The sequence below is a fragment of the Mustela putorius genome, unplaced genomic scaffold (assembly GCF_011764305.1).
Source record: "Mustela putorius furo isolate JIRA1106 unplaced genomic scaffold, ASM1176430v1.1 tig00000129_pilon_pilon_pilon, whole genome shotgun sequence".
Taxonomy (NCBI): domain Eukaryota; kingdom Metazoa; phylum Chordata; class Mammalia; order Carnivora; family Mustelidae; genus Mustela; species Mustela putorius.
This window is the reverse complement of record NW_025421290.1, coordinates 26,755,884-26,780,840: the sequence shown is the minus strand read 5'-3', so window position 1 is coordinate 26,780,840 and position 24,957 is coordinate 26,755,884. Positions and strand designations below refer to the sequence as shown.

The 24,957-nt window shown below is 47.3% G+C and overlaps 1 protein-coding gene across 3 annotated transcripts in view; it reads right to left on the bottom strand.

Moving 5' to 3' along the window:
- Positions 1-24,233, bottom strand: part of KCNK10 (potassium two pore domain channel subfamily K member 10) — a 130,822-nt gene extending 106,589 nt beyond the window's left edge. The window contains exon 1 of one of the 3 annotated variants that reach the window (XM_045071544.1): positions 23,449-24,233. In XM_045071544.1, coding sequence (XP_044927479.1) covers positions 23,449-23,491 — 43 coding nt within the window. In that variant the 5' untranslated portion in view covers positions 23,492-24,233. Of the gene's footprint in view, positions 1-478; positions 835-19,929; positions 20,468-23,448 lie in introns of those variants that run through there. The other 2 variants (XM_004739106.3, XM_013057888.2) reach the window with 2 other exon arrangements.
- Positions 24,234-24,957: the final 724 nt, after the last annotated feature.

The following is a 24,957-nucleotide window of genomic DNA, read 5'->3' as shown; positions in this document are numbered from 1 at the left end:
CTCTCTCTTCTGGAGTATGTACTGGTCAAGTGTTACAGCTTTAATCGCCCATGCCACCAGAACGGAAACTCCTTAAGGGCAAGGAACATCTGGGACACCTGGGTGGCACAGTCGGTTAAGCATCCGACTCGGTTTCGGTCAGGTCGTGATCACAGGGTCCTGGGATCGAGCCCCACATTGGGCTCCACAGTCCACTTGAGATTCTCTCTTTCTCTCTCTGCTCCTTCCGCTCATGCTGTCTCTCTCTTTAAGATCAATAAATAAAATCTTTTTTAAAAGGCGGGAGGTGCAAAGAACATCTAATGGACATCTCAGAACCCATCACAGAGCCGGGCACACGTGTCTAATAAACATACTGAATTGAAATAAAGACTTCATGTGTGAAGTGAAAAAGACAATAGACCCTTATTCACAGATTCCACATATGCAAATTCTCCTACTCGCTAAAATTCACTTGTAACCCAGAAACAATACTCACAGGACTTTCGCAGTCACTTTTGGACACGTGCAGAGCAGCAAAACATTTCAGTCATCCAACACACACGCTCCCAGCTGCGGTCGAACAAAGCCACGCTCTGCCTTCCTGTTGTGGCTCTGGTACTGTAAGCAAGTGTCCTTCTCGTGGTCTATTCAGTGCCATGTTTTTCACATATTTTTGCTTTTTGCCGGTCATTTCATTGTTTAAAATAGCACTCAAGCATAGTGCTCAAGTGCTTTCTAGTGCCCCTAAGTGCCCGGTTGTGATTGCCTTATGGAGAAAATATGTGCGCCAGGTAAGCCTCCAGCAGGAACAAGCTACAGTGTGGTTGCCGCGAGGTCAATGTTAATGAATCGACAATATTTGTTAAATGAAATGGCTTTAAACAGAAACACACATAAAACGAGGATATGTAACGATCAGTGGATGAAAATGTGGTGCCCAGAGGCTCTCAGGAACCTAACCCTGTCTGTCCCCTAGAAGCAACGGTTCCGTGTTGACGGACTCAGTATTTGCAGAGACTTTATAGAACATAACCTCTGCAAATAATAAGAATCAACTGTACTCCATTTTGCCCTCTTCCAAGGAGGAGAATTATGGAAACAGAATGGTTTGATGAGGCTGAGATGAGTCTCATCAAGCCTTAACCTCTCTTTTCATGCTTTATGGATTACTCATCAGCACCAGGATTCGTGCTAAAGATGTCTTGAAGAAAAAGCTGCTGATTAGCTGTAAATTGTATCCCCTGAGAGCCACTAGCCTGCCTGGGGGAGGGCGGGGCATCTTGGGACACTGTGCCCTATCCTGTCAAAGCTAGTGGGGTGTGGAATAAGGCAGAGAAGCAAGGGAAGGGTGAAGCTTTACCATATGTCTTAACATGGTTTCCCCCAGAAGCAGATCCTAACTAAGATAAGAACTTTAGCACAGTAGTTGTTTGGGAGGTGAAGAAAGCACTGGCAGGAGGGGTGGAAAAGAGAAAGGAGATTGGAAGACGGCCAAGAAAACCAATAAAAGGTACAATATCAGACTAGTTTTCACAGTGGGAAGAATGGGATTTTTCCCATTGGAGAAAGTAAGACCCCATACAAAACATATTCCTGAGTTCTACCACCCAAGGCTGAGGGAACTGAGGTATTTATACACCATCTCCCATCAGTCATTGGTTGAGGGGTGCTCTTGGGGTGTGCTAATTTCCCTGTACTTCTGGCCTTCCACAGAAGCAGCAAAGGAGGCAATGTCAGGAAAATGGGAGAAGATGCAAGAAATGGCAGTCGAAAGTTTGTCTGAACTGGAGGAGTAAGAGTACAGGGACAAGGATGGGCCCTGGCACAGCTGCTACGTCATGCAAGGCTGACACTGAGGGTCTCGCATAAACTGAGCCCAGGAATGGGCCACTTCTGTGAAAAATCTACAAAACAAACACATAACCATTGCCTAAGTCCTGGGGTCTACATGTTCTTTCAGCTAATTAACTGATTCATAGACCAATTCCCAAGAGTTTTAAGTCAAAATAAGGTTTAATGATGTTTCTAAAGGAACCCAGAGGCAGTATATAAAGTTATCTTCCTTCTTCGGTAGAAGCAAGATGGAAAGCTGATTTGCATTTTTAATGATCAAACGGGGCCTTTTCCCTAAAATAGCATGTGAGAAAACAGCAGGACAAAAGCAGGGTTTTTTTTTTTGGAAAATCTAGGAAATCTAGCACTTCATAGGATATGCTGACTCACCGTCGTTGGCTAGGTAGGCCCCCAGTGAACACACAGTAAAGACACACATGCTGCCTAAAAGCCAGCTGCTGCTGGGCCTTCCCTTCCACAAGGACCAATGCCACCATCTCCAATGTTGTCACAGCAACTTAGGAATGTACACTCGTATCTGAGGAGAAGTCCTGGGACAGGGAGAGGGGAGCCAGGTCACACCTTGGAGTGGTCAATTATAATATACTATTTAAAAAGAGGACAAGAAAGACAACATTTTTTTCTATCACCTTGGGTGAGTGGATTGCTGGGCTTTGAACATAGAAAGTATATTTCTCTCTTCATCTTGATTTCTACAGCTTTCGTAGTTCATACCACAACCCTTGAGAAATGGACAAAAGAACTAGACATCATCAAGATAAAAAGCTTTCGCACAGCAAAGGAAACAGCCAACAAAACTAAAAGGCAAGGTAGGGAATGGGAGAAGATATTTGCAAATGTATTATCAGATAAAGGGCTAGTAACCAAACTCTTTAAAGAACTTATCAAACTCAACACCCCAAAACAAAAACTCCTGTCAAGAAACAGGCAGAAGACATGAACAGACGTTTCTCTAAAAAAAACATCCAAATGGCCAACAGACATATGAAAAAATGCTCAACTTTACTAGGCATCAGGGAAATACAAATCAAAACCACAATGAGATACCACCTCACACCGGTCAGAATGGTTAAAATTAACAATTCAGGAAACAACAGATGCTGGCGAGGATGCAGAGAAAGGGGAACCCTCCTACACTGTTGGTGGGAATGCAAATTGATGCAGCCACTCTTGAAAATAGTCTGAAGATTTCTCAAAAAGTTAAAAATAGAACTACCCTACAACCCAGGAAATACACTACTATGTAATTATCCAAAAGATACAAACATAGTGATTCAAAGGGGCACATGCACCCCAATGATCTTAGTCAAACTATGGAAAGAGTCCAGATTTTCATCAACAGATGTGGATAAAGAAGATGAGGTATATTTATACAATGGAATATTACTCAGCCGTCAAAAGGAATGAAAACTTGCCATCTGTAACAACATGGATGGAACTAGAGGGTATTATTCTCAAAACAAAATAAGCCAGTCAGAGAAAGACAAATACCATATGATTTCACTCATATCTAGAATTTAAGAAACAATGATGAGCACAGGGGAAAGGAAGGAAAAATAAAATAAGATGAAAATAAAGGAGGCAAACCATAAAAGAGTCTAAACTCTGAGAAATAAACTGAAGGTTTCGTTGGGTGTGGGGGAAAGGATAATTGGGTGATGGGCATGAAGGAGGGCACTGGATGTAATGAGCACTGGGCGTCATATGAAATTGATGAATCACTAAATCCCACCCCTGAAACTAATAGTACAGTATCTGTTAACTAAATTGAATGAAAACAACAAATTTAAAAAAAAAAAAAAAAAAGACCTAGACCAGCCAACGAAAGTCACAGAAGCCATCTGTGGGTATGCAGCCATGAAACCAGATCCTCCTCCAGGAGATAGAGGGAGAAGAATATTAAAGTCCGGGGAGCAGGGACTCCCTTAACCAGAAGGAAGAGGGGCCATGTCTGAGACCCATAGCCCATACCTAGAGGGACACACTGCCCCACCTGGCCGTGGCGCTCAGCCTAACACAGAGGCCCCACTGGAAGCCAGCAAATAGCTGTGGCACCAACACAGCTGGGGTGCAAGCCACAGCTCGAGCATTTTCAACTGCGGGGGCGGCCATGAGCAGTTCCATCCATGTTCTCCGCGTTGGTCTCCTCATCTGCCCACTGGCGCGGACGCTACCTGTCTCAGATGGTCGTCCATTTCTTCATCCAGAAGTAGCTACGGATGCTACAAAAGGAGAGTACCTTGAGAACGTTATGCTAAGTGAAAGAACCCAGTCAAAAAAGCCACATGTTGTATGATTCCATTTATATGTATGTCCAAAATAGACATATCCATGGAGACCGAAAGTAGACTGTGGTTGCCTAGGACTGGGAGAAAATGGTGAGGGATAGTGAGGGACTGCTAATGGGTACGAGGTTTCCTTTGGAGTCATGAAATCTTCCCAGATCAGATGGTGGTAATAGTAGCACAGCTCTGTGAATATAGTAAAAAAAAAAAAAAATTTAGATGGGTAAAATTTGTGATGTAAATTATTTCTCCATAAAGCTATTATCTTAAAAAAAAACAATTAGATCTGGAGCCCTCACTATGTGCAGATTCTTTGGAAGCCACAAGCATCCAGGTCATGAGGCTACACATTAGGACACTGCCTCGGAAGAACAAGCAAAGGGACTCAGGCTGGTATGAAGAATAATGCATCTCATGTGTGTTAAACACCGAGTACCACGCCTGATGCAGAGAAAACCTTTGGTAAATGCGTGTGACCAGTACCATTGTCATCATCACTGATGAGTCTCCTATGTGCCAGGCACTACATTCTGTTCTTTGTGCCTACTGTCTCATAAAAGTCCCACAGCCCCTAGGGGGTGGGTGTCATCATCATTTCTGGATCTCTGATGGGGAAGCTTAGGCACAGAGAGAGAGGTCAGCGCCTGAGACCAGCAGCTTGCACGGCAGAGCTGGGAGACAAACGTGGCTGCTTACACAGCTTCCCATCACACACTCCTCATCTCCAGAAGCAGCAGGACCCTGGGTACCCTCATCAGCACTCAGTACCAATGGGCAGGGTTCCCTCGATCACCAGACCCAGTTCAAAACAGAACAGAGACTTCTGGAAGCCATTAACAGGACAGCTCCTACAGGTCTATCCCAGCCATTCAGCTGAGAACCGGCATGGTGCTGTGGCCTCACGGCAACCCTGTCCCAGGCTCCAAGTGAGATTTCTGCAGCCCCCGGGGATCCCAGTGGACACCCAGCCAGTCCAACCGGCTGCTGCCTCCTGAAGCTTCCATGACCCAGGCTGGCGTCCTTGACTGTCTGTTGGCCTCAGTCTGCCCCAGCATCCCAGATGCAGCAAAGAGACTGCCAGGCTCTAACCAGCAGACGCCCCAATTTCCCCCTATTCAGACAATATGTAAATTTAGACACTTTGGAAATCATGTGTAGCAAGAAGTTCCCATCTGCCAGAGAGAGAGACTGAGAAAGACAGAGTATTTAAGTACCTAACATTTCGGCCTCTTGCAATTCCTCGGAGATAATTTACACATCATCGTCATGGGGCAGACTCATACTCTCCTCACTTCCCAGTATATATGCACAGTCCTAGTGGACAAAGCTTCTTCATAGAAGTTCAGGGGAACCTGGGTGGCTCAGTCAGGTGGGTGTCTGACTCTTGATTTTGGCTCAGGTCTGGTCTCCAGGTTGTGGGACCGAGCCCTGCATTGGGAGTCTGATGAGAGGGAAGTCTGCTTGAGATTCTTTCTCTCTCTTTCTCTCTCTGCCCCTCTCCCCTCTACCTGTCTTTCTCTCTCTCTCTAAAATAAAAAAAATAAATCTTAATTAAAAAAAAAAGTTCAGTACAAACAAGGCAGCTCTGAGGCCTTCTACAACATCGCTGAACTCTCTAACAGAATGTTGCTGCCTTCAGCAGGATCAACTCTCATTCCCTGCAAACTTATCAAACTAAACATTTTTCGCAGAGCCATGTAACACCAGAATGGCCTCATTTCCATCCTTATTACAAGACTGCTTACACTCCTTCATGGGTCAAATGTGCATCTGAAAAAGATTTCTACAATGCAGAGGAAGGTGACCTAAGTGTCTACAAGAACAGCTGAGAGGTCTGGCCAGGTGGTACATTTCAGGAGGGCAAGAATTTGTGTTGTTCGATCCTGCACCCCAGGCCTGGAACAGTGCTGAGCACAAAGAAGACATGCAACAAACATTCACTGAATCAATGAACGGATGTCTCCCCTAGGGGGCTGAATATACACTCACATCCATACTAACAAAATTTAGTATGGAACCTCAGAACTAATATGCTCTAGGCTCTACAGAGCTATAGCTCCTCATTAATTCTTCCCAGAGGAAGGGAAAGCGTTTCATAAAACAGGCCCCACCACCTGTTGGCTTTACCTTAAGAGGCAATGTTGAATAATGGAGGTTAGCAGATACGGAGGCAAAAATGAGCTTTGTTCTCTCTGCTGTCTGGTCAAAGGCAAGTCACTTCACCTCTCTAGACTCCAAAGTTTTCCCTTACATGTCTCGAAATTCCCTTCCAATTTCTGAAGCGAATTTCATGTGAACCGGATAACATTTACATGAGGGAAAATTTGCCTTCATTGTCTTTTTTCCTGTTCTCTGGGTACCTTCCGCCCTCTGCCCCTGTGACACCTTCATCCACCCCCCCCCCCATCACACGGCCTTCGCTTCCAGGGTCCTCCAGGTGTTCCCTCTGGGGCTCCTTCCCAAAGTCAGTCTTCCCTCCTCCTGATTTTTCCCTCCCCCGGCAATATGTTTGGGTTCTGCGTTCCATTCCCTGTGGGCCCAGCACTCTCTTAAAAACCTGATTAACTTGGCTGCACCAGTGGGTAACTGAGAGTTCATATGTTATCCCGAAGAAAGACATTTGCATTTTAACAAGATACGTTCTGGAGATGATGACATGTTAATCCACCTCTCGATCAGCACTTGGATTGCGGTATATCACCATACTTGATCATGCACCTGGCTCAGCAGCTAGACTGCGACTTTTCTGGGGATAAAGCCTCAGGTCTTATCGTTCTGTGTCTGGTGACTAGCCCCATTTCTGCGGGCATTCAGTCAATAAATATTTATGGACAACCACCCGGTGAAGGAAAGGCTGCTGAGGAAGAGTTAGCGGACAGAGTTCAGACAATCTGATGGTCACAGGAAGGACGGAGGAGGCTCAACAACAGACAAGGACTAAGAGGGCTTCTCAGATCCCACCTCCTGGGGCTGTCCGCTGCGCCTGCCTTTAGAACTGAGTCTGAATGCAGACATTACTGCCTGACAGCAGGCATTCATGCTCCTATAGAATCTGTGTTCTCACCCTGCCAGAGAAAGGGACCCGCACATCATAGTGTCTCATTAATTCGGGCTTTGGGGAGGCCTTTGCAGCTGAGGCCACAGAGACTCAGGGGTTCCCATTATAGTCAAAGGAGAAATACCCCCAATGTCACAATGCCTCTCAACGCTCCAGACACAAAGTGACAGTGGGGATGGAGGGGATGCTGGCAATTTTTCTCAGGCCCATTATGCTGGACTGACAGCCAAATCCTTCTGAAAAGCATCTGAAATACAAAATACAGGCACTCCATAGGTTTTGGTTTATTAATTCACTGACTTCAGATATGTAAATTATGACAGAATCAAAGGCCATGTAACAAAGCCAGGGAAAAGATTATTATAATGAATGGAAACTGAAAATGCAGTGGCTTGGCTTTAAGATACACCTCCCATTTGCAAGCAGGAGTTTGGAATGGGTTATCATAAAACAAAGATGCCAAGAAAAGCTTTTTTCCTGCCTGGATGTTTTTCAAACATTCTTACAGTTCTCACAAGGAGACACAAAGTCCCCCAGGTGAGTCAGGCACCCAGCACCATGCCTGGCCCATAGGAAGCATCCTCCATAAACATTTGCTGAATCAACCTTTTAATTAATGAGTGACTGAAATAATCTTTAAAATGCAAATCAGGTTATGTCACCCTCCTACTTCAAACCATTCAGTGCTTTTGCCTTATTCTAAGAAAGCAACAAAAGTCTCTCATGTGACCGACTATGCACCCTATGAACCCATGGCCTGCACCTGCCGCCCTACCCCCATGCTGCCACGCCCACCTCACTCTCCAGCCAGCACCAAACTCTGGGTCTCCTGAGGCTCCCCTCACTGTGCCTCGCTGGCTTTTTCAATTCTTTCAGAACACATCCAAATACTCCCGAGATTTCCACCAAACGAACTGCCGGAGCGTTATTTGAAACAGAGTGCCACGAGCCACCATCCTTCTGCACAGTTATAATCACACCTACTAGACGACTTATGAGCACTTGTTCATAGTAAAAGTGGAAATGCTGAGGAAGTGATGTGCATGGGGCTTCAACTGCTTCAAAATTAACCAGTTATGGGTCCAGGAAGTGCCAACCGGGCTTCAGAAAATAGAAGAATCCGTCAGAAGTGAAAATCACTCTGAAAGTCTGTCTCTTTGCAGGGGTAAGTAGAGGCGGTGGCGGGGGGCGGGGGGCATTCCTGGATGAAGGAATAGAAAGGAAATAACAGGACCAGAAGGTGAGTACAATGGCATATCTGTATCCAGAGAAATTTCCAGGCTGTGGTTACTATGGTTACAGATGCCATGAGAGTTGGCTCCAGAATGTGATTGGGGGAGGGGGCCTCAGGCAGCCTCCTTCAACCCCCTCTCCTGGTCCTAGGGCCTCTTTGCCATTTTGTGAAGGAAGTGACATATTCAACAAAGCCAGTAGTGGCACTCAAAAGAAACTGTCTTTACTCTCCTCTCACTCAGGACACAGAAGCCCCAAAACTTTCCTCAGAATGTAAAATGCCTCAGGAAGAAGCCAGGCATGCCGTGTCTGGAAACATGAGAACCTCTAAGGCATCGGATGCATCCTTCCTGGAAATTGTTTTCTCTTCAAGAATGTACAGGAAAAGCAACAAGGTAGTCCCAAAAAAGTCTACTCAAAATATGACAGAGAGCGCTAACAGGCCTTTACTGGTGGCTTTTCCCAGGTGCTGGGTGGGCCACTCATCCCCCAGCATGCCACCCCGCCATGCTGGCTACGTCCTGACTTCTGTTTCAGTCACACCATGCAGAACAAGGGCTGCTACAAAAACACACCACACACCCATTCCTTGACATTTCTGCTGCTCAGCCTGAAGGACGTCCCGTTCTTCTGGCTTTATCCAAGGAGGGTGGGTTTTCAGGCACTGGATCTATAAAAGAAGGGGGTTGTCATGGAAGGGGAATCTGGAAAAGAAGTGGGCTCATGAGCTATCACATAGTCTCTGATATCAGAAGAAACTGGGTTTATTGAACGGTCATTTCTTGGTGAATGTTCTACAGATGTACACATAGCATGGTGCCTGCCCAAGGCAGGCTCAGCACATGCCCTTTGAATTTGAATCATCTGCTTGGGCTGGTTAGGTGTACTGGGGTCTATTACAAGACCATACTATTTTATATAAACCATCATCATACCCGCTGTCTTTCTGAAATACCATTTTGAGGAGTGGGTAGGAGGAGAGGCAAATGGAGGTCCATGAATCATTGTTCTGTAGTAAGTGGGAAATGCAGAGCTAAAGAATATCAAGCAGGTTTCTGTACGACCAGATTACCAGAGAAAGCATACAGGTAAAGGTGAGAGCTCCGACTTTAACAGGCAGACCCAGCACAAGCCATAGAACTACAGAACTCTGTGCAGGCTACTCCAGCTCTGTAGGACTTGGCCCCCTCATTCAGAAAACAGGAACAATCATGTCGTCCAGTTGGCTTCTCTTTTTTTGGACTATAAGGAGGATTTTATGAGCTAATGGCTATGAAGCACTTAGCAGAATACCTGAAACTTAGTATATATATTCAATAAATAAGAAGGAAAATGTTTATGGTGATTTTAAAATATGTCCCCACATTCTTTGGTATTCCTCCCTTCCAAAGTGAGCTTAATCACCCCAAGTATGAATTAAACTTAGTATCTCACGTCTAATAAAAAGACTGTGGTTGTAGGAATAATATATGATTTCTGAGGTTGGGTCATAAAAGACCTCGTCTGTTCTGCCTTGTTCTCTCTCAAATGGCTTGCTCTGGAGGAAGCCAGCCACCATGCTGGGAGGATATTCAAAAGACCTTGGAAAGGGTGACATTGGCAGGAAATGAGGCCTCTCCCCCAAAACCAGCAGCAGTTTGTAAGTCACACAATCCCATCATCTCAAAAGTAGATCCCCCATCCCCAGTCAAGCCATCAGATGACAGCAGCCCCAGCTGACATCTGACCACAAACACTGAGGGACTCCTGAGCCAGACCACTCCGCTAAGCTGTGACCAAATTCCTAATCTACAAAAACTATGAGATAATAAATATTTGTCATTGGTTTAAGCCACCAAATGTTAAAGTCTTTCTTACACAGCAATACCCACTCTCCAGAAAAGAACAAGAGAGCACACATATCATTCTGTACACCAACCATGAAACCATTTTTTTTCCCCTCAGAGCATCGGAAGAGATTAATTTATATCTTAAGGAACACACTTCAGGAAATGCTGTCTAGAACTTAACAGTTTATAAAGCTTGTTCACATTTATTAACTCATTTAATCATCTCAGCAACTGTGAAGCAGTTGCTGACTATGATCTTTATTTTACCCAGGAGAAAACCTAGGCTCAAGAAGGTTAAATGACTTGTCCAATTTATTGTCTACTGATAAAACTGGTAGAACAAGAACTCTATTGGTAGAATAATACTCAAGTATTATGACTCCAAACTATGTATTTTCCTCTGATCTTTTCTCTCGTTTGACCCAAACAATCTGGGTTTTTTAACAGACAGTTGAATAGAGACCCAGCAAGGGGCAGTGTGCAAAAGGCCACCTCCCAGATGATTCAGAAAATGAAACAGATGCTTCTCAAGTGACTGGAACTGGAGTCTTCTGTGACTTCCCAGAATGGAGACCCCTTCAAACATAATAAGAACATAATGCAGGTACCACTCATGGAGCTTTTACAATGCTCCAAGATGCTTCTGAAAGTCGGCATATGTCACTTTATTGGATCCACATAGCAAATCAAGGAAGCACAGGCTGGGGAGTCTGGGTGGCACAGTTGGTTAAGCGGCCACTGTTGAATTTGGCTCAGGTCACAATCTCAGGGTCCTGGGATGGAGACCCGTGTTGGGCTCTATGCTCAGAGGGGAGTCTGCTTAATGATTCTTTCTCTCTCTCCCTTTCCCTCTGCTCCATCCCCTGCTCACACACAGACACACACACACACACTCTCTCTCTCAAATAAATAAATAAATCTTTAAAAGGAGGGCGGGGTGTGGGGAGAAGACTGGCTAATATCATCTCCATCTTACAGATGAGATTGTCACAGAGAAATGAAGCTACTTGCCCAAATCAGCCACTAGTAAGTGATACAGCTCAAATTGGAACCCAGGTGACCTAAGAATATCAAGGCATGGAAATAACTGAGCCATCAACAGCCCAGCTCTCTCCTTTACCATCAGAGTGGGAGAGCCAGCACTAGAACCCAGATCCTTCCACTTTAAGGCCCTATGCTGTGGAGAGGGTGGCATAAAGTCCCAAAGCTAAGTTAAATGAATATAACATACATTTATTTCTACCAGGTTTTAAGGATCTATATACTGAACCAGAGCTACCATAAATACTTCCCCTATGGCCTCAAACTCCAACACAAGAAATGAATGCCTTTAGCCTAAGGCAACGGTCTCAACCAGTAGAATCTGGGGGCTGACCCAGGTTGGTTCATGGTTAAAATGGGTAACGACAAATGACCCCAAATTTGCAGACAGAAAAAATAATTTAAAGGATAGAATCCTTTCACCTCTAAACTTTTTCTCCCATCAGTTTTTCTTAAACATTTGGATGCTGCTTTCTCGTCTCATAAGATAAGAGTAAGTAAATATTAGGGGCGCCTGGGTGGCTCAGTGGGTTAAAGCCTCTGCCTTCGGTTCAGGTCATGATCTCGGGGTCTTGGGATCGAGCCCTGCATCAGGCTCTCTGCTCCACTGGGCGCCTCCTTCCTCCTCTCTCTCTGCCTGCTTCTGTGTATACTTGTGATCTCTGTCTGTCAAATAAATAAATAAAATCTTTTTTTAAAAAAAAGTAAGTAAATTGTCAGATATCACACCCAATATCAAGCATCTGTATTCAGACTGTCAGGCTTATATTCATTAAATTCAATAAGTTATGCTATTTGTCTTCATCCTATTTGGGGGGCCTACAGACATGCTTACCCATAAGAAACTCATTTTCTTAGTATTACATTGTTTAAGAAATACAAATAGAGTGGCACCTGGGTGGCTCAGTCAGCTGAGCATCTGACTCTTGATCTCAGCTCAGATCATGATCTCGAAGTCCTGGGATCATGCCCCCCTTGGATTCCATGCTGGGTGTGGAGCCAGCTTGAGATTTTCTCTGATCCACTCCCTCTGCCCCTCCCTCTGTTTGCTCACTCTCTTCCTCTCCATAAGAAAATAAAGAAATCTTAAAAAAAAAAAAAAAAAAAAAAAAAAAAGAATACTAATAGCATTCGGGGTCATTCTGCAAAGGCCACCATGACTTCCAGATGCCTAACACTTGAGTAAACCTGCACTCTCTCCGAGCATCCCTTTTTAAACTGAAAACATTACCACCACCCCTACGATGGGTAGATGATTCTTTTAAAAAAATGAGGATCCTTTGCATCAGAGATAGTGATTGAGATGAGAACTGTAGGAAGACGGGGAGAAAAGAATGAAGGAAGGAAGGAATAAGGAAGGGAGATAGGAATGAAGGAGGAAAAGTTTCCTATGATGATGTGAGTTATGTACTGCAGCAGTTAACTCTCCAAATCCTATGTTTTGTCACCATTCTACTCTGCTTCAAAGTCCCTTCCATGGCAGGGGGAAGTCATGGAACCAAAAATTAGTGGCAGTATAATAAACAAAATCCCCTGAAATCCTACCTACCTATCTACCTACCCCTCCAGGCCACCGCTTATACCTATCTCTCCACCTCCTACTCTGGGAATGGAAGAGAAAGAGATAATAACTACCTCCCACCAACTGTTGCCCCCCCTCCAACGACCCTGGTGTTCACCACCACCACCTCCCCAACCCTAAATGGAGGATTCGAAAGTCAGGTTTCACTTTGAATTTATAGCACTCAGTCCCAGACACTTATGAAGGGAGGGGAAAAAAGTATCAAACTCCGTGGGCAAACCACAAATAAATGTTCTCAAAATTAAATAGGAGGTTTTTGTTTCTCCATTCTGGGTAACAGGCATGAGCCTGACCTAGATCAGCAAGCAATAAGGTCTCCACTGAGAATACCACCAGGACCAGAGCCCAAAAGTGGTTGGCCCGCTGACCACCATGAAAACATTGTCCTGATGGGTATAACATGCCCCATTTTGGTAGATTCCATAACCAAACCATTCAGAGCAGAGCCCCTAACAGACTCATTCTCTGTCTGCATCATCTGGTAAGTGCTCTTTCGAACAGAATCGGAGTACAGCACCAGATTCTCCCTTTAATTCACCTTTTTGCTTCGGCCAAGGAAGCTATCCAAACTGAAACCCCCTAACTGGCTATCAGTAAAATGGCTTTATTCTGTCTCATTAATCTCTTCTAATTCTCTATGGACTAAAAGTAAAAAGAACCCACTATCTCAATAACCCTTCTCTTGCCAACAGTGGGCCCCTAGTTCTGTGCCTACAGTAGATAACCTCTGCACCATATCTCAGTTGTGGTGAAGTGTCCCAATTTCCTGCAAAGTACACATTGTCTTCTTAGAATTCTCCTGATTTATGATGCTAATATAGAGCCTGTTGTGGACTGAATTGTGTCCCCTGCAAAATTCATATGTTGAAACCTTAAATGCGAGCATGACTCTATTGAAGATAGAGCCCTAAGGGGGTAATTAAGGTTAAATGAGGTTATGAGGGTGGGGCTCTAATTCAATAACAGTGGTAACCCTTGTAAGAAGGGGAAGCCACCAGAGTGTTCTCTCTCTCCTCTTGTGAGGGCACAGCCAGAAGGTGGCCATCTGCAACCCAAGGGAAGAGCTCTCATGGCACATCGGCCCTGCTGGCATCTTGATCTTGGACTTCCAGTCTCCAGGACTGTGAGAAAATAAATTTCCACTGTATAAGCCACTCAGTCTAAGGTATTTTGTTATGAGAACCAGAGCGGATGCATACAGAGCCAAAACACAGATGTTCTGGAAACGGTGAAATAGCAAAATCAACCTGCCCATCTTAATTCTACCTAGCAATTGCTGGCATTGGCAAGAGGATGATGAACCTCCCTCAGACACTGCTGGAAAACAACCCTAAGCCAAATCTTGGCCCAGATGATCTTTGGAACCGTCTTTCCTTTTTACTTTCTAGGATAATTGTGGTGATTTGGGCACATTATTAATCGCATTTGGAATGCTGATCTCCTGAAAGTTGGACATTAAATCAAAAATAGATGATTTTCTTTCCAGAAAAATCTAAGCTATAAAAATGTGAGTTTGGAAACACGTTAATAAAGATAGCACTCCGTGACCTTGCAAGTTGAACATGGCTCACATTCACAAGACGCTGAAATCTCTTTTCAGCCAGGAGAGAAGTGACTTTCAAGGGTCTTCAACTGAACTCACGAGATAAAGGGCCAGCCAGCGCATGATCTGCCAAAAACAGCCATTGTCTCAGGACTCACCCAACAACTGAGAGTCTTCTTCCTCTAAATCTCTCAGAGAAACTTCTGAATACACTTTTGGATAAGAAGCAATGAGAGCGTATGAGAGAAACAAAGACCTTGGAAGGGTGGAGAGCTTGTGGGAAATGATCCTGGACATATGTATCAAAAGGACTGGGTTCGCCCCAGCGTTACCTGTTTGCACCCTTGGGCCTCCAAATAACTCATTTCCTCTTTCTATTCCCATCAGTAAATCTAAGACTCCAATATCAACAAAAGTAGGGTTCTTTAAAGAACAAATGAGATAATTTGTAGAAAGTGTTCTGTAAACTGAAAGGTGCTAGACACATACAATATAGGTCTCTCTGGAATTTTGCATTCAAGTATGCACTGAAAATGCAGCTTTAAAAAAACACAAAAAACAACTCCGGCTCTGAAGCTTTGCTTCTTCCTTAAGTAGATTTACATACCTAAAAAGAGCTACGTATCCATAGCTAATATGAGCCAAATTACTAATTGGACACCAATCATATCTTTGTTGGGCTAGGTCACCTCCCTGCCCCAGCCCCTACCTCACCACCCCCCGCCCCTCTTCCCCCCCCCCGGCACTATCACTCCCGGTGAAAGGCAGAGCAGAAGGAAAATTCTGTTGGAGACTTCAGGGAGATGGGAGCTTGCAAGATGTGGGAATACCACGTCCTTTCCGATACCCTGTTATTCGGGGATATCCTTCCTTTCTCCTCAGTTGTATTTGCCCTTTGTAGCTTGGAGGAGTCCTGGAATTTCCTTTATGGGTGAAGACTTAGAGATCCTCTCCATTCTAACCCTCCACCCATCCACCCATTCAGCAAAAGTTACTGAATGCCTACTACATGCCAGGCACTTCGTGGGAGCACTGAGGATCTAATAGTCAACGAGACGAGAAAAGTGCCCATTCGTGAAGCTCATGGGCTAGCGAGGAAGGCTGGCATCAACTGAGACACATGAGTAAGATGCTTTCAGATGATGACAAGTACCAGGAAGACAACTGAGCAGGTGACATAATAGAAAATGACAGGCCTGGAGAAGGAACAAAAGCAGAAGTCTTCAGATGGGACAGGGAAGCGCCTGCTAAAAAGGTGACATCTGAGCTGAGATTCAAAGGTGGAAAAGAGCCAGCCATGTGAACACGCAATATAAGCAGTGGAAAGGACAAGCTCCTGAGACAGGAAACAAGTTTGATCTACTTGAGGAACAAAAGGAAGACGAGCGGCCCAAAGGTCAAATCAAGAAAGAGGGTTGGAGACATAGGGTTGGAGAAGCCATGTCAATGGCCCCTTTGCACACCGGAGGAGGGTAAAACCCAGGGGTTAAATGAGCTGCCCAAAGTCACACAGTTAATGATTGCTATGGTTCATTCTAGAAACTGTTTTCCCCCCATATCCAGAATTTTCTATACTATATTGATATGCTTGCCTTGAGGTGTGGGGTTATTGTTTGATGATCTTACCGATTTTTAAAAGCCCTCAAGTGGGGTGCCTGGGTGGCTCAGTGGATTAAGTCTCTGCCTTCGGCTCAGGTCATGGTCTCAGGATCCTGGGATCGAGCCCCACATAGGGCTCTCTGCTCAGCAGGAGCCTGTTTCCCCTTCTCTCTCTCTGCCTGCTTCTCTGCCTACTTGTGATTTCTGTCTGTCAAATAAATAAATAAAATCTTTTAAAAAATAAAAATAAAAAAAATAAAAGCCTTCAAGCGGGGCACTTGGGTGGCTCAGGTGGTTGAGCATTTGACTTGATTTTGGCTCAGGTCATGACCTTGGGATCAGGGGATTGAGCCCCACATTGGGCTTCACGCTTAGCACATAGTCTGCTTGTCCCTCTCCCTCTCCTCCTCCTCCATCTCTCTCTCTCTCTCTTTCTCAAATAAATAAAATCTCTTAAGGTACCCAAAAGCAGCAAACCAATCTCAGTTTTCAGCAAAAAATCATCCACAAGTGATCGCAAAGCCAAGACTTAGTGACAGCCTACTTTTCCGTATGTCCTATGCAAGCAGTTACTCTTTGCTGTAGGCTCAGCTTTACAAATACAGAGGAAGGCCACAGCTCACCAGAGAATGATCATTTTACATTTAGGTCTTATTTTTCCACCGAAACCTCTTGACAGTGCTTTGCTTAATTCACACAAGTGCAATCAAAACCAATCTGCTATCAATCCACCTTCATTCTGTGCTATTAAATTGTCAGGTAATGGGACTGTGAGCAAAACATCATAATTACAACTTCCTTCCACGATCTGTGAGCACCTCCACCTGAAGGTTCAAGTCTGTTAACATCAAATCCTACAGTCCATAGAACCATCCCTCCCTTGTCCATTAGAATGCCAGGTTCTCCTTCATCTCTGCTCTGCTAAACATACTTGGTCTGTGTAAAACCAAACCTCCAAAGAAATCTGCCCAGTGGCCAGTGACTGGCCCACCAGTGGTAGAGACAGAGATGCTGTTTGGCCAGATGGGTTAATGAAGAAAGGAATGAGTAGAAAAGGCATTCTTCTTCCTCTTCTTCCTTCTCCTCTTTCAATCTCCCTTCCTCTGCACCCTCCACAACTCCTCTTTTTTCTTTTCTTTCTCCTTACAATGAGTTTCCCCAGTCCCTGAGCTCTGGGAGCCTCACCAGGCAAGACCCAGAGGTCCCAATAATTTAAGAGATAGATTTAAGAGGTAGACTTAAGAGATAGACTCAAAGAATATATAAGGACCCCTGCTCTAGTCCAACTCCACCATCGACTAACTATGTGACCCCAGGTAATATATTTTTTAATATATGTAAAGCACTTCACAATGCCTGACACATAGTGTTACAAGGCAGGAGATATGCTACCTCCACTCCTGACCCTCCTCCTGCCTCCACCCCCTGGCTAGGAAAGACTGCCGTCACCCCCACCTACAAGAACAATTGTGCCCGAAGTCAGAAGCATCTTACTGGAAGGCAGCTCAGTGGTATCCTGATGCCTGTCAAGTGGGGACAAAGCACTGACTTCATTGAATAAGTATTATGAGAATAACTCTATGATATAATGTGCATAAAACACTTGGCATGCAATGATTTCTCATTAAATGTCGGTATTTTTATCGGAATCTTTTCATTTTTAGCACCATCAGTTGTGACTGGAGATGCCACTTGTGTATGTCTTCACTGTGTCAGGCTGTAAAATGTTGGATTCGTCTGTGTTTACCTCTGTGATATAAATATATACAATGATGATCATATAGAAATGTATTCTCAAAGCCAAGGCAAGCTTCACAGCCCTCCATCCTGATCAGAGTTCCTTCAAGATCCCAACATGACATTTTAGACGACTGCCCACTTGACACACGTCTCAGATGGCTCAGGACAACCCCCCTTCTACAAGTGCCGGACTGAATTCATGAGTTTTCCCACAAGACTGGTCCTGCCCTAGCTGCCTTCCCAGTCATTACATGTCCACACTCTATTCACATAAAACCTGTTGATTTTCTGTCATCCATAGCTCCCTACCCAATCCACTTCTCCACCTCACAGCTAACACCCTGGTCCATGTCACCATGCTATCTGGTCCCTCACATCCACAAGAGTCACACAGCATTTGTTTTGAAACTGAGTTCAGATCACATCTCTCCTCAGCTTTCCGCGGCCTAGGATAAAAACAACACTCTTCCTCCCACCCCACAGCCCCCACCTTACCTACAACAACACGAGGGTCTGACCCTATGGCTCCACCAGCCACACCTCAAAACACACACTCTCTTGCTCTCTGCTCTAGCCAGGGAAACCGCCTTTCAGTTCCTTAAATACACATGTTCCCTCTGCCTCAGGGCCTTTGCACTTGTTGTTTCCTCTTCCTATCAGTTCACCTCCTCAGCAGCCAATTAATCACTACATCTCTTCCAGGTCTCAGTACAAGTGTCTGACTACTTCCCTGACTACCCACCCTCCCTGATCCTTGTCGGTATCTTCTATCACTTTCCTAACACCCTGATGCTCTCCTTCATGAAACATACATAAACATGTAATTATGCCCCATTCTGTGCATTGATTGATTTAGGTCCGTCTCCTTCACCACAAACTTAAAGAAGGTTTTGTCTATACTATTCTAACTATATCTCCAGGGGCAGCATTTGGTAAGTAGTAGGTATTCAATGAATACATTTTACAGGAATAAAAAAAAATTAAATTAAAATAAAATAAAATAAAAAGCCAAGACACACTTTCCAGAGATCAACAACAACACTGGATTGGGTTTGTGTTGCAGTAAGGTGTGACAGCTTCAGCATTGAAATAGGCAACACGTCTTCCCTCATTCTGTAATAGCCGTTTATAAGACATTTACTCAACAAATAAGTGTGTTTCCTCTTTTCTGGTCTGGAGAAAAAAATGAATGCACTTGTAAAAAAAAAAAAATTAAACGTACCTACTACACACATCAGATAAACAGATTTTAACCCAATACACACAGAGGTGTTGCCCAGTGGGACCCAGCTTCAGAGGAGCTGAAGAATTCTTGTCAAAACTGGACACTTGGTTTCAACTTGTTCTGCTCCCACACCAATCACTCCGGAGGGGTCTTAACATCTGTATGCTAATTACAGACACGGTGGTCAACGCTAGGCACACACAAATCTGTCTTAGTCGCTCGCTTTTGCGCGGAGGAAACACTGTCCAACATTCATCAGAGCTTGTAAACCACACTACTGTTCAGGCAGCCACACTCCTCGCCCCCTCCCCAGCCCTTGCCAGCCCCACCCTTCTCACAAACCCTTCCGCCCTCCCACTTCTACTCCGATCTGAGCCAAACTAGCTGCCTGGTTTGGTAATAAGATTGAGGGAAGACTTCAAAGGCCCCCTGGGCTCCATTATTCCACATGCCCTCTGAGAAGGGCCACCTCCAGGGACCATTGCCGCAGATCTGAGCCCCACTTGCTGCCAGGAAACCTTTCCCACTGAGGACACCCTGGGCAGGCGGCGCAGCTCCAGATCCAAGGGGAGGCACCCCACCCATCTGCCAGAGAGACAAAGATCACCAGAAACAAAGGACACACACACACACACACACACACACACTCGCACACAGAAAGTCAAAAGCAAATACCGACACTTGGTGTGATTTCAAGCCAAACAGCCGGCTTGTGTATCTTTAAATAGGTTTTTGAAACAATCCAGGAGGGACAATGATTATGTGGTAATGACAGGCACTATCTGGGTTTGGAACCCACGCTGCCTCCGCCCTCCTCCCACCCGCGCTGCGGTTCCCAGGCGCATTTTCCAGCCTCAGGACACACGCCGCCAGGAGCAAGAGTGCTTCCACTCACGGAAGCGCGCGCGCGCAGGAGATGGAGGCAGGGCGAGGGCCGCCAAAAGTAGGAAATACCAACCTTTAGGATCCCAGTTCACCTGTTTTCTTGGAGTCTCGATTGGAAATTTCATTGCTCCGTTGCCCAGAGGGGAGGAAATGAAAAGAATCAAAATAATAATAAAGTCCTCAAGCTTTACACGCCTCGGTACAGCAGTCCAACAAAACAATTTCCAAGGATGGGGGAGCCTCGGACTGGCTCGTGGAGGAACCCCAGAGAAATATAAGTGGGAAAGACTGGCTAAAAGGAGAGGCTGGAAACGGCTTAGGTGTTGGCAACGGTTGAGGGGAGGCCAGCTGCAGCCCCCTGGGTGGAAGGAAAAGTAAGACTGGCGAGGGGTGGATGGAGAGGGAGGCTCGGGAAGATAAAAGAGCCAAGCTGCTTCCCAAACGCGGCGGCGGCAGGTGGGGGGCTGAGCAGCCGGAGGGCCGGCGCGAGGGAGAAACCCACTGCAGTGTCACTCCAGCCCCCGAAGGCGTGTGCGCACACACTCCCGCACACACACACTCGCCCGGGCGCGCGCTCCGGCGGGCACGTCAGCCTCTCTCGGCCGCGCACAGAGCACACGCCCCACCCCGGCCGCGGCTCCTCGCCCCCGGGCGACGCCCCCCACTCCCCACCCCCCGAAAGCCATTGGACGCGGGAGTGGCGCGGCACCCGGGGAGCGCGCGGTGAGAGGGACCCTCCCCGCAGCGCGCCGCAGACGCCGCGCCACGGCGGGAGAGCGCGCGGCGGGTGGAGGCGCGGGACCACGGAGGCGCGCGGGGCTCGGGGCGTCGGGCCGGGAACCGCGACCTGCAGTGGACTCGCCGGCGGGGCGGCGGGGGCGGCGCGCGGCGGCGGGCGCGGCGGGGCCGGGAGCCGGCGCCGGGCGCGCCGCTACTTACTGGCTCGGCGGGCCGGCGGGCGGGCAGGCGTGGAGGCGGCCGCGGCGCGCTCGGCGGAGTTGCAGCCGGAGACACGCTTGGCTGCCTGGAAGGCGCTGCAGGAGGCGGAGGAAGAGCCTCGGCGGCCCCGCCGCAGACCTCGGCCTCGGGGATGACCTCTTGTCACAGCTCCCACCCTGGGCCTACACACACACACACACCCTTCTTTTCTCACTTCATTTTTCCACTCCAGCCCCCTCCCGCGCCCGGTTCTCCCGCCTGCGCCCCGAACCCGCGTCCCCAGCGCACTCGGAGGAGGCCGGAGCCAGCCATGAGCCTTTTGTTCTGGGACCGCTCCGCGTTGGCCGCGCTTTCCCCGCCCGGGGAAGCTCGCTCCCCAGGCGCAGCCCGGTCCCTTCCCCAGCTACCTGCCGCCCGGCTGGGGCCGCTGCTCGGAGGCCCTGGAGGCGGATGGAGAGAGACACGCCACGGGCCCAGAGGAAAGTGGAGTTGCCAAGACCTAGCGGCCCCGGGAGCCCGGGAGCCCTGCAAGGACAAATGCGAAGGGACCGCACACATGTTCCCGGAAAGAAGCTGAACCTGGCGCCTTTCCCCTACCCCCACGGAGGCCTCGATCTCCAGAAGATCCAGGTGGTGCTGAGATGCTCTTGAATGGGCCACTCGAAGTACTGATACGAAAGATGCTTACAAATTACTTCAGCTCCTAGCAACAAAGACTTGCACATAGTAGATGTTCAAGAAATACTTGCTAAATGAAAGCATAAGCTGCATGAAGCAGTGTTGGACAGAAAGTAATTTAAATTACTGTCCGTTCACTGTCCACTTGACGTATATCTTGAACCCCCTTCCCCATGCCATCACTGTGCCAGGTGCTGGTGGTAGAGCAAAGTGGTAGAGCAAGGAACGACATAGATATGGACCTTGCTTTCATGGCTCTTGCTGTCTAGTGCTCAGGAGGTCCGGCTAGATTTCTCTCTGCCCTCACTTATGAAAGAGTAAGTGACTGGCTTATCGCCCAGCCTGCCCGCTGTGGCCCTAAAACCCTACGCTGGCAGTTGCGCTCTGGGTGCATGCCACTCTAGGGCACCTTGAGGCTTCTGGGAGCCCTGGTACAGCGGCATCTTTCTTATCATCTCCCCCCACTGTCACATCCAGGTTTCTGAGTCCCAGAGCAAGAGCTACAAGAGGTCCACTGTCCTCTGCAAGAAGGGTTGCTAAGTGCTTTGTCACTAACCCTGCAGGCTGCTGGGACCAGAGCACTGAAGTCTCTGCAGACCCCAGTCAGGCACACCTGGTACCAATCTGATGGCACTGCTCTGGACTCCCTCAGCCCTGCAGACACAGATTCCCAAGACACCTGACTGCCACCCTCTCTGGGACTCCACTTCCACACTTGGTTTCCCTCTACTAGAAGGCTGAGAGGACGGATGAGACATGGAAATGAGACAAACAAGGAATTTCTGCTTCTCCAGCCATGCCCTCAGAGACACTCGTACCCATCAATTCTGCTCCCCCCAACCCAAAGGGAACTGTTTTTAAGCTCCTGAGACAGTCTTCAGAGCCTCACTGTGCTCTCTCCTCAACTGCTCACAGGCAGGAGGGCTCCACCCCATCACTGCAATGCAATGTTTTTACTTGCATCTGAGTCAGAGAGAGGTGCCCCCTAGGAAAGATACCCTCTCTCCCAAAGCCTCTGAGGTCAGGGGAGCAAGACTGGCCCCTCACAGCCTCATACTTCTCGCCACTTATCTTCCCTATGTCACACTGAAGAAGCTCTCACCGGCCTCATTTTACAGATGAGAAGATCAAGGCTCAGAGAGGTAAAGGAACACACCCAAGGTCACAACACAGAGAGTCAAACCCAGCTCATCTGGTCCCTGGGTCCCTGAATCTTGACCCTGAAACTGTCAGATGGGTTCTTTGGGGTCATGATGATCTAAATACTGTATTATCTAGGACTCCACCCCTTCCTCTTTTGCTGAATGAATTGGGCTACCCTGGTGCCCTGAGGCCTCCCTCAGGGAATTAGTTCACTATCAGAGGTAAATTCCCATGGCACAAAATGTAGCCTTTGGGTACATCATTCAGTCAATCAGCAAACATGTATTGAGCAGGTCTTGCGGATGAGATGATTGTAGGTTTTCGTCAGAAGTTACACTGGGCCCGTGGAGAACCTTCCCCCAAGAAAAGCATCAGCAGGATGGTTTTAGGAAGTCTTGGGATGGACCTACTAGGATGAGGGAGCGGGATCAAGGGTCTGGAATGCCTGATGTGCGTTGAGGACTTGCCCTAGTCAAAGCCCTTGGGATCCTCTGCTAAATCACTTGCCCCACCCCCCAGCCCTAACCTCTAGGGCTTTCTCTTTCCTCCACTTCCATTCTCTCTTAGTATGTGGACAACACGAGTAGGGAGGGATCCACCAAAAATTAAGTAAGTCATTTCTGCACCCCCTCCGCTAACGCACCTGAAATCAAGGCCCAACTCCTAAACTGCGTTTGTGGAATGGACTGCGGGGATGGGGTTATAAAGGGAGAGCCCCCCCCCAAACGCCCCAAGAAAAACAACTTGGCACATTAACCCTTTGTGTTACTGCAATCCCACTCCACCATCGTCAGTTCTTCCCCTTCGTTATTACGCACTAGATTCCACTTACCCCAAGAACGAGGAAAGAAGTGGACTGTGTTGAGAAAAAACATCCAAAAAAGATGCCGCGCCAAGCGGTTCTCTCTCCCTCCGTGCAGCCGCAAGTTCCATGGCTATTGCTGCGGGCGGGTTAAGTCTGGTGGATAGAGACCGCCTCGGGTTCCTGCGGCAGGAAAACAAAGCATCGTGGCGCAAAGTCAGCCTGCACTGACGGTGCCCCGCCAGCAGCCCCGGGCCGGCGGCGGCCGCGTCCTGGGCGCATTCGGTGGCAGAGGGCGCCGGTCCTTGCCGGGGAAGCTTTGCAGTGGGGCGCCCCGGGTCTCTGCAGCTCAGAACCTGCACTAGTCGCCGCACCGCTTTAACGACCGCCGTGTGGCCCAGCGCGGGAGGGCTGGGGGAAGCCGGAAAACCCCAGTCACTGACCGAGAGGAAGTTTTCCGCGAGTTAGTGGGTCCCCTACCCCTTCCCCAGTTCGCAGTCCGGGACGAGTGTGAGAGCGAGGGGTGCTGCCTGCCGCGCGAGGAGTCGATCTCTCCGAGTGGCTGGCAAAGAACAGCTCAGCCAGAGAGGGGAACCCGGACGGAGTCCGGCGTGAGGCCGGAGAACGTCCTGGACCCAGAATAGCAGGGAGTGATGAAGCAGCTTGGGGAATCCTGCTTAGTGCTGGTTCGGCAAACAGAGGCGGGAGGACGAGACTCTGCTTTGAATTCAGGAATACCGGAATGAATTCATTAACCTGCTTTGAATTTTTCCCTTTGGTTTCATCATTTCTCCCTGAAGTCCAGAAGAAATCCTCGCCTTCCAAGAGCTTCCCCACCTCCAAGATACCTCCAGGCCCTCTCCTCCAAAGAACCGCAGAGAGGGGTCCCTGTCCTTCTGTGAGATATCCCCACACACGCACCCCCTGTGGACCCACTCTGTGATAGAATTGATGAGCTTATGCCTTCAAGTTAACTTGAATTTCTTCTCCGAGAAACGTTTTCCCCAGCGAAGTTCCCACTTTGTTCTCAGCGTTTAATCACTCCTCCCTTTGGCTTCATGTCCCAACCAGCATCTGCAAAACACACCCTTAAATATATGTTGCTCTAATCCCGGGTTCTGCTTTTGGCTTGGAAAAGCCAGAGACACATCAGTAGCTAAAGGGCAGAGGGTGTCATATGTCACACTACTCAATAGCAAACTCTGTGTGCTGAACCCTGAAGATTTATTTTGGTGACTCAAGCCTCTGGTTACCCATGAATGAAGACAACATTTATGACCTCCAGAGAAATTGTGCTTAAAGCATCAGGCTGATGAACGTGTTTCATAGGAAGGAACTGCATTCCTCTTCCCTTGTAAGTTTCTCTATGTTAAATTTCAGTCCTTAAGAAAATAGTATTTAAGCTCCCATAAGGCACTGCACCCAACATTTTACCAAATATATGCAAAGCTGTAATCCTGCTTCTTATAGGACACGTTTTAGGGTGATTCCCTCTGATTTACCACCAAAACATAATCCTAGGTTTTTTTTTTTTTCTTT